The sequence below is a fragment of the Paramisgurnus dabryanus genome, chromosome 3, assembly GCF_030506205.2.
Source record: "Paramisgurnus dabryanus chromosome 3, PD_genome_1.1, whole genome shotgun sequence".
In the NCBI taxonomy this organism is placed as follows: domain Eukaryota; kingdom Metazoa; phylum Chordata; class Actinopteri; order Cypriniformes; family Cobitidae; genus Paramisgurnus; species Paramisgurnus dabryanus.
This window is the reverse complement of record NC_133339.1, coordinates 16,097,286-16,107,668: the sequence shown is the minus strand read 5'-3', so window position 1 is coordinate 16,107,668 and position 10,383 is coordinate 16,097,286. Positions and strand designations below refer to the sequence as shown.

The 10,383-nt window shown below is 40.7% G+C and overlaps 1 protein-coding gene across 1 annotated transcript; it reads right to left on the bottom strand.

The window, feature by feature from the left end:
• Positions 1–2,256: 2,256 nt before the first annotated feature.
• LOC135768480 (uncharacterized) lies at positions 2,257–7,432 on the bottom strand. The gene is made up of 14 exons (XM_065277703.2): positions 6,878–7,432; positions 6,473–6,574; positions 5,953–6,036; positions 5,744–5,812; positions 5,478–5,621; positions 5,056–5,392; positions 4,560–4,845; positions 4,023–4,256; positions 3,777–3,865; positions 3,557–3,661; positions 3,239–3,432; positions 2,935–3,099; positions 2,597–2,841; positions 2,257–2,339 (listed from the first exon to the last, which is right to left on the bottom strand). The coding sequence occupies exons 1-14, from the start codon at positions 7,114–7,116 to the stop codon at positions 2,317–2,319; spliced, it is 2,316 nt and encodes a 771-aa protein (XP_065133775.1). The 5' UTR covers positions 7,117–7,432; the 3' UTR covers positions 2,257–2,316.
• Between the last annotated feature and the right edge of the window lie 2,951 nt (positions 7,433–10,383).

Genomic DNA, 10,383 nt, shown 5'->3' with positions numbered 1-10,383 from the left:
TTTTTGGAGGTAATCCGGGGGGGAGGCTTTGCTTCCCAATTGGTACCCTCTGAAGAGCAAGTTAGGATTATTTAGTAGTTGAATAGGTAGGTTTAGGTCTGGAATTGTTTGCACTTTTGTATTTGTGAGTTGTTGAACTATGGCAACATTTGATTTAAATTCGTTTATTAAACAACCAAGTCTTGAGGGATTGAAAAAGTGCAGAAAGGATGATTTCTTTCATATTGCTCAACATTTTGAAATACCTGTTTCCAAAACAGCACTTAAAGTTAGGGTAGGTAATGTTTGAGAGCTAGCAAAATTTGAAAGAGGCACCTCTTCTAAGCTCCACCCCCTCTCGTTAGCACTCCGTCCAAAGCTACGCCCCCACAAACATGAACGCGCATCCACAGTCGGAGTCAGCTGCAGGTCACAGGAAAGCCGAGTATTTCAACGCATTATAGGCATCAACCAAATGACTTCATGTCTCAATCACCTGTAAGTAAACTATATTTTTATTACAATGAATGCTAAAAAAATAAATAAAAAAATGCTATTAGTAATGCTACTTGCAGCGTTCAAAGCAAACGTTACACGTTTGTTGTTGTATGAACTCTGAAATGTAGCTACGTGTCTTTTGATAAAAGCGTCTGCTAAATTAAATTCAACAAAAAAAAAACGTTTTGTTTTGTTACTATCACTGGCAAACGTGAATTTTCTATTTTGATATATCTTCGTTATTTTGGTTGTTAGAGTTTCCACGACGAGAGCATTGGATCTGATCCTACATACAGTCCGCATCCGAGCACGTCTTCAGGTCAAAGGGGACAGACCCGAGGTCGTGCTCGAGGAAGAGGAGGTGCACGGGGTAGAAGCCGAGGAAGTCGAGGTAGAGGACGCGGAGCAAGTCAGACTGCAACCGGAGAACACCTGAGACATGAAGATATTGTGCGAGTGGAGAATCTGCAAGCTCAACGAATTTCAGATGAGCAGGTAGCCAGTCTATAATATCATTTTTGTTCTTAGTTGATATTTTTTCGACCTCAACATCAGCAAAAAAAATTGGATAAGATCAAATAAGATAAACATTTATTGTCCCACAATAGTGAAATTATCAGTGCTGCAGCAGCCCAGTAGATTTTTTAAAACGAGTAAAGAATTTTAATAACAATATAATATCAACAATATATACAATATAAACAATATATATCAAATTGAGTCCTTGGCACTGTCTGCCAATAAATAATTACCTGGCATTTACTGTGGACACAACATTTCTCTTAGAGGACAGAAAAAAAAAGAGTTCTAAAAATAAAGTTGAATCTTTTTGATGAACTATTGTTTTACAGGCCAGAATTCATAGACTGAGCTTGGAAGAATCCCATCAGTTGCTGCAGATCTGCCTGACAAGGGACCCAAGCCTCATCTTTGATCTCCTCCATATGTCAACATCAGGAGATGCTCCTCCACCAGGCCCTCCAGCTCCGAGTCAACCCACTTGGTGTGTGTGCCGAAACTGCAGAGAGATGCCCACAGATATAGAAAGAAAGTGCTGTGGGCAACAAGACGACTCCTGTATTTCCATGCTCCCCCACATGGAATTGTACATTTTGCAGGAGGGGGTGTTGCGACTTGCCAGAAGGATCTGGAATGATGTCCGGGCTGTGGAGGATCTTCCAGACCCGGGGGAGAGCAATAAACAATTCCGCTACGCTGCATACCGGCAATATGTTGTGTGGCAATATGGGGCACTGGGAGCTGGGCACAGAGTAGTAATTCCTAGTTGCTGTGTTTGGAAAATTAGAGACCGCTACCCAGATACACATGGACAGTATACAGGTTTCATCCCAAGTAGGGTGTAGGCACAGTACAATAAATAGTATTTATTTTTGTGCCCTGCTTTTTATTTATTTTGTACTGGTTTATATATTGTTCTGTAAAATTTGCACTAATGTATACAGTTTGTACATTCATATTATTTAAATTTTGTCATGTTTGAATAAATATTTTGAGTTGATAAATGCCTTTCCTTTATCATTTCAGCATAAACAAGCTATTACTTTTCTTACCTCCTTACATGCTAAATGAATAATGACAATGAATGTGGTATAACACTTTTTGTTTTATTAAAAAAAAAACACCAACAACAACAAGAAAGACCTAAGAGGAATACTTTTTAAACAACTATCTGTCCTTTTGTTGCTTTTGATTGTCATAAACAATCTGTATTTACATATAATAAATTAGAAATATATATATATATATATGTTAGAAAATGAGTGTCCATGGATGGCTGACACGTCAGGCTTTGCATGATGCGTATTCTGCTGTGGTGATCTACTCCTTTGGCAGTGATTTACCTTTAGGACGAATATCAAAATTACACATCTGACAATAATTACTGTATCTCAAAGACACACAATGAATGACAACACATTTTTTTTCCATTTCACACCGTGACAAACATTTATGTGATTCTTTGAATTAGTTTATCCGTAGCTTTGTTAAGAAAAATATTTTAGATCATAAGTTATGATATGGATTTTTTAAATTACCCTTGGCACCCAAGTATATTAGCACTTCATGATCAAGCAAAAAATATAGTAAGTAAACTCACCTAGCCCTCTGCTGAGTTGTTTCTGCAAAAGCTCCTGTGTTGATGGGGCAGGGACACCTGACAGAACCCCATGTTGACGGGGATCATCGGGCCTCTTTTTTCTAGTCCGTGGCAAACCCCCAGTAGCAGACATTCTGCGCTGCAGAATCACACTTTGGAGGTCCACAATGTAACTGTAGTCCTTTTCAACCTTTAGTGTGTAAAGGCTCCACTTCCTGGACTTTTTATTGTACACCTTACCGTATCTGCCATCAGAGAAAAGATTATGAGCTCAGTGATACATTCATTGTACCTTAAAATGTACAGTATTTCGTTTTTCATCATAAAATTAAACATACTGAATAGAGCCATCAGCCCTTCTCTTTGCTGGTCGGTCAACGTGGTGGTTGTGGTCCAGGCCAGCCAGCATGACGCGAGCAGCGTACACGGGTGGCGAAAAGCAGAAGCGTTTGCTTGCATACATTAAAATATGATTGTGGAATGACTCCAAATCTGCAGTTGACCTGAGAGCACAGAGGAAAGATACAATTGCTTTATACTGTGATAATAAAAATGAAGAAATAGCAGGAGAAATTCTGAAGTACAGTGGATTATTTGCATAGGGCAAAACTAGAAATTGAACATAGACCTATGCTGACATACCTAAAATGTAGATATTTGTGTATGCTCTTTAGCCAGCGTGCATCAAGCACCACTTCTGTCAGTCTCTGGTGTGCCACAGAACCCTTCTGGATCCACTCCTTCTCTCTGTCCTCCACCAAGGGACCATGCTGACAGGCTCCAAGGGCCCACGCATGTTCTCCTGTCACATGGTGAAGTAGTCCAGCCCACATGTCCTATTACAAAAAAAAATTAAACGTGATGTGAATAATGTGACAAATAAGAATAGAAGTCAATTTTGCACAATAACTACACCGCAATAGATACTGGCCTAGACAGATGAATTTTGATTATACTTACAAAAAAATCTTCATATGTATCTGCAGTCTTGCAGCAATACCAGAAGTGGTTGCAGATGTCCTTACTCCACATCTGAAGGATGGTGCACCCCCTTTGCTGTCCTGCCTTGACATTGTAGCAAAAATACATTTTGGGGATGTCAAATAGGTTTATGAGAAGAGAATTTATGTAGATGATTTTTTTCCAGCTATTTATATCTACAGAGAAATAATTAACTTACCGCATGAATTCTTTTGCCCAAACTTTTGGACCCATGCCACATGTCCAGGGTGTGTCGTACGCCGCAGTCTTTATATTTCCCTTTGTTATCTAAAAGACAAAAAAGTAATTGATGATATATGCTAAGTAGTAATCCAAATCATTTTCCAGTCCTAATAATGTAAGTGTAGTTTGTTGCATGGGGCTATATGCACAGAGTTTTATTGCTGAAACAATCTCCTAAAGCAAAATAAACCAATAAACTTACTGAAGAGGGCTGATATCTGAGAATGAGCATCCGTGCAGAATTCTTCAATGTTGAGTTCTTCACATAGTTTATCAAATGCCCGCATGAAGCCCTCCTTCTCCATGATAACAGAATTCCGCATGGTCTCACGCTTGTCGATGTTGACCATGCATATTATCTGTTTGGATCCATTGTCCATGACACTGTATGTGCAATACTGTGCACAGAATCCTGGACTATCCATGCGAGCATCTCCTTTGAAAATTAATTAGAACAAAAAAAGAGAAATTGTGATAAGAACTTTGTCCGTAATTGTTCATTTTTTCCTGATCCAATTGCATTACAAACCACTGTGCAATGTCTATCCAGCACTTCATATCTTACAACTACAATAAAATATTATATACTTTATCCTATTCTTTTATGTCTAGACTCTAGACCATTTTTTTTTGTCTTAGTATCACTATGCATCTGCCTTTTCAATACCATCGATTTGAGAATAAACACATTTAGAATAAATGGTGCATACTATGAAGTAAGCATGTGTGCCAAACTCACCCAATGCTACAACTGGCCCTTTTGACTTGAGCTGGGTGATGACTGCAGCTCTCTTCTCATCCCAGAACTCCTTTATAGTGTCCACACAGTAGGAGTCCTGGATCCTAAAGAATGTTGACCTCTCCACCATCCCCATGTTCATAAACTTAAACAATAGTGAGATCTTGGCGTAGTTGTTGCCCGACAGCAGGATATTAGTGGAAAGCATGAAGTCTCCAGCTAGCATCCCATATTTTAAAATGGGCTGGGAAGCCCACTTCCAAACTGTGTGACCACGAGGACACATCTTAAAAAAAAGCAGACAGAGAAATACAGCACATTACAGTAACTAAAATGACTAATACACATACTTTTAACATCATTCGCCACACAGCACTTTTGTTATCAGTTTTTCCGTTAGTGTAAGTTTGAATTGATCCAGAAAAAAGGGTTGGTGTTACAGTGTAAAAACAGTCCCAAAATATGTAATAATCTTTGATGCTAAATAAAGACTCACCCATTCAACGACAGCAGCTGTTCCCCTGGACCTGACATTGATTTCAAATGGTGCAGGTGCCCGGCATTCAGCCTTACTGTTTGGGTCCTTGGCAGAACACATGCTGACAGGGAGAAGGAGATACTCGGCAAGCTGCTTCAGGCTGTCGTGATAAGCAATGGATGCAGGATGGCCAATAATATCATCAACGACCATGACTTTTGCTGCTTCTGGGAGTGTTGGCATGTCAGCCATAGTTTTATCTGGGGCATTGTCTGTAGCATCATGCACAGTGTCCTCCATGTTGATTTCTGGCAGTGATTCCAAGCAAATTGGAGTTTTCAGAGCACCACCAGTCCTGTTGTAATAAGAAAAGGTAAGAGAAACAAAAAACTAAACACAATAACTTGACAGTAAGTGGAGCCAGAGTGTATTGAACCCACCTAACACAAATACGAGGCCTAAAATCTGCATCATCACTGTCATCATCATCTGAGTCCAGTTCCCTGGTTACATCTTCTAATGATGACACAGACTGTGTGTCCATATCAGGATTCCAGGTGACGTCTTCATCTTCCCAGTCAATGCTATAAAACAAAAAGACGAAGAAAATTGTAAAATAAACCCAGAATAATTCACACCATAAATACACAACATTTTACACAAACAGAAAAGTAAAAACTTCTCTGCAGTACACACTGCAACTTACATGGAGTTTCGGATGTCATTAAAATCATCTGCATCAACAACATCAATGCTTATGTCCAGCGACGACATACTAAAAAGATAGAAAAACACACACAAAGGGAGGAAGTATTACATTACCACATGTCGTTAAAATAATGCACAGAACATGATTATACTCTAAATTGAATTTTGGAAATAATCGGAAAAAATCATCTGACTACCATAACATACCTTGCATCCAATTGCTGGAGAGCTGTTTCCTCTGGGCAGCTAATGTTTAACTCCTCAACGCCAGCTACTGAGAAGTCATCATCTCTGTGAATGTTACAAAAACATAATACTATAAGCATCAACATAAAAAAAGATTTCCATTTATCAAAGTGCAACACAGGACTGTTGATATTTATAAATAGAAATCTTGTGTTTTCAAGTTCATGAGAACATGTTGTGACAGACCGAAAAAGCATGAAGAGTGATAAAAACTATTTAGAAGATACTCAGTTTGCCCTATCCTCTACGAATACAGGTATTGTCCTCAGGCCATCATACTTTTCAAAAGATCTAATCAAGTTTCCCTGCCCCCATCACACCAGCTAATAGGCTTCATTTTCCCACTGGATATACAAGAACATACTTTTTTTGGAAAATATATTCAGTGCATACCTAAAATATATACGTGTAAACATGGATATATTCCACCAAGACAACGGTGGCCTAAGCCATGTTCAGAGCAGCATCAAGTAAAACTCACCGGTCGGACAGAGACTCAGCAACAATAGATGAGACAGGTGGGGGAGGGGGTCTCATCAATCTGTGTTTCGCCGGCGTGGAAGTTGATAGATCCATCTCGTAGCTAACAAAACACATATGCCACATCACCACAGATGTCCAGTTTATAAGCAATGTATTAACGTAATTTTATCACAATTATGATGCAGACACTTGCGACTATGGCTGTGCAATATTATCATAATGTCATGTCCTAAAACTCAGATAAGCAGTAACGTTAGCTACGACCTGTAACTCAACTGATTTACACCGACAGAGCAGCTAATGTTAGCATTGGGCTAATACTGGCTACAAAAATAGCTACGTTGCCTAACGTAACATTTATCATGGAAATAACAAATCCCCCCGAAGCAAAACAAATTATTACCTGTTCAGCAGAAAGACCGCAACCTCGGCATCGCTTTTCAGGCCCTTCAGCTCCCTCAGTTGTCTCCACCGTTCAAATGCTCCACCGATGTTTACGCGAGTTTGTCCTCTGGCTTTATCCAGTGCCTGTTTAGTTGCAGCCTTTTCTGCCTCAGATTTTCGTTTTCTAGGTTTTTTAGTAGGGCGAGCAGTTACCAGCAAAGCTGGCAGTGGAAGTTTTGGCTGCTTTTTATCTTCCATTGTGCCGGTGCCGCAAACTCCTGCTTACTCCGTGTAGTGAGACTGAATATTTCAGGGAACGGTGACGTGATTAGTGCACGCAGGGCAGCGCGCGCAGTGGGGCTCGGGCACGAGACATGAAGGCATCTGATTGGTTCTTTACATTCGCACCGCATGGCAGTGATTGGTCGGAGTTTGTACTGTCCTGCAGCTGCTACAGAGGTCTGATTGTTTTCGTTCCTTTTTCTGAACACATAATGTATTGACTACTCTCAGGATAGAAGGACCATTTCACCCAGTATAAAAAAAAATGTATCTAAACAGGATTACCTACCCTAACTTTAAGAGAGATTTAAATGCTTGTTTAATTGCTGGTTTAATTGATAGAGGGGTAGTACCTGTAGAGAATATTCCAGAGAAATCAGGGGAATCATTGACACCTGTGGCGGATGAGCGATCTTTGAGTTCTGATGGTGAACCAGTTACTCCGGTTGTTCCGCGACGTGAGGTAGGAGCTTCATTTTCTATACCAAAGTTTGAACCATTAACCTTGTCGTCGACAGGAGGTTCATCTCCTCCGCATGAAAACGGGCGTTTAAAAGTACGTTTAGCGCGTGTCCGGTTAGAAATGCAAGATAAAGCGCAAGCACGGAAAGATGAATTGCAGCATGAGCTTGAGCGGTATCGTATTGATGCGGAGATGAGAATTAAAATGCGTCAGCTTGAATTACAGATTAGCAAAAATTCAATCGAAGGACAAATATCTGCTGCGCTGCAAGTTAATGATGACTCTAATACTGCTGGTTTAAATCCTGCGTCTGCTGTTAATGATTCTGATTCCGATGCAGAGTTTTTAAATGCACCGACTCCTCAGTTTAATGTGGCGAAAAACATTGTAATCATTCCACCGTTTCGCGAGAAAGAGGTTGAGGCTTATTTCCAAGCTTTTGAGCGAATAGCTACGGCGTTAAAGTGGCCGAAGGAGGTCTGGGCATTAATGTTACAATGTAAATTGACTGGAAAAGCGCAAGAGGTTTGTGCCGCTCTGCCTTTGGAAGAAAGTGTTCAATATGAAATCGTAAAGAACGCGATTCTTCGTGCATATGAGTTCGTCCCTGAACATTACAGACAACGTTTTCGGATGATGAAAAAATCTGCTGCTCAGACTTATGTTGAATTTTCCCGAGAAAAGGGGATACTTTTTGACAGGTGGGTGAAGGCTTGTAAAGTAACTGACTTTAATTCTTTGCATGAATTAATGCTCATTGAAGAGTTTAAGAATTGTGTTCCGGAGCGAACTGCGGTTTATTTAAATGAGCAAAAGGTTTGTACTGTACAACAAGCAGCCGTTTTAGCAGATGAGTATGCTTTAATGCATAAATCCGTGTTTGTAAGACGTTCGTTTGACTCTGAACACACATCACAAAAAGAAACTGAGTTTAACTCTGGTGATAGTCAAACCAAACCTAACCAATTTGGTTTGAAGGTTCGTAAAGAGTGTGGCTATTGCCATAAGATGGGACATTTGATCGCTGAATGCCGAGTGTTAAAACGAAAACAAGAGCGCATGGATTCTTCGGGGAATCAACCTCGGGGTTCAGTGTTGGTTGTATCTCAGCCGCCTGTGAATTCATTAGTTCCTGATGAGTGTTTTCAACCGTTTGTGTTTGATGGTCAGGTGTCCTTGACTAGTTGTGTTGATGATCAGAAACCCATTAAAATTTTGCGGGACACGGGGGGATCGCAATCTTTTATATTGTCCAATTCTCTGCCCTTCGGTGCCGAATCGGCGTGTGACACTAGTACAGTCGTACAGGGAATAGAAATGGGTTTCGTACCTGTTCCCCTTCATCGTGTTTGGGTAACGTCTGATCTTGTCTCTGGATGTTTTGATGTTGCAGTCCGCCCTTCTCTTCCTGTGCAGGGTGTGGATTTTATAATGGGGAATGACATTGCTGGAGGTAAAGTAATGCCAGTCATGCACGTTACTAATACCCCAATTGAATCGCATCCCGATTCACTGGCTGAAAGTTTTCCAAACGTATTCGCTGTTAGTGTTGTAACAACGCGTGCACAGGCAAAAAAGCTGGGTGATGAAAAAGAAATAAATCTAGGTGAGTCTGTTTTTAAAGATATTTTAGGGAAAGATGAATTTTCTTCATCTCCTGGTGCTTTTAAACAGAGTCCGAAGCCTGTCTGTCCCGATCCTGAGGTGTTTTACCCATTTCGTGTAGTGCTTTTGTAACGGGAGGAGAACACTGACCGTTTTACATCTTGGGAGGGTGGGTTAATGTTTATCAGGTGTGCATGGGTGTCTCCAAGCTTTTTGTTCGCAGGTGTGTTCAATGTTGCTGATGAGCCAGGGGTGTAACATGATTGGAAGATTCACAGAATATAAGCGCCAGCATGCAGCCCTTTGGGGAGGTTTTTTTTCCTTTCTTGGACGGAGAGGGGAACTGCAACGAGATAAGCTTCACCGCCGTGTGCCGATCGAGTGGGTATCCATGCAGTGACGACGATCGCAATTGACTCCGGGCAGCGAGAGGTCCACGAGAGACAAAACAACGCGTGCTACTTATTCGAGTAGAGGGAAGTGTGAACTCCCCCCGGTTACAAAAGATTGGACATTGACGTGTAACGATTTGCGACTGATTTCCCTTACTCGCCTTCACAGATCTGTTCTACAGTTCCGGTTTCTCTCGCTGGCCATCGTGGCCGGGAAATTGTTGGAGCCGGGAGTTGCTTGTGTATCGCTGTCATTGCCTCATCTGTAGCGCTTCCTTCTTCCCGCACTACGAGTGCCAAGTGGGCGGGGCCGTGAGTGACGAAACTGCTGCCTGTGTTTGATAAAACCCCGCTTTTTAGACATTATGATTGTGACTTTGTTGCTTATGTAAAGTCTTCCTGATTTAGTGGGATATTGGCTGCTCATCTGGGTTTGATGTATAATTGTGAATTGTTTTAGAGGTTCTATACCGATCAAACCAAATTAGTCATATTATTTCTAAATGTGTGGGGTTCATTTTGCAGTATTTACACTGATTTAAAATTTGTTATTTGCCCTTGCTGTGTAGATCTCACGTGTGACTGTTTGCTGTGTTATGACTTCATTGGTGTGAATTGTGGAGTTAGCCCTTTTCATTCACCGTCTAACCAGGGGGCGCCAGATTGTGATTATTCCCTAACCCTTGAATTTGAATAATCATATACAATTCTTTCCCTTTTAAATTGTGTTTTATGCTGTTCGTTTGTTCTAAAATTGTTGTATTAATAAATTTTGTACTTTTA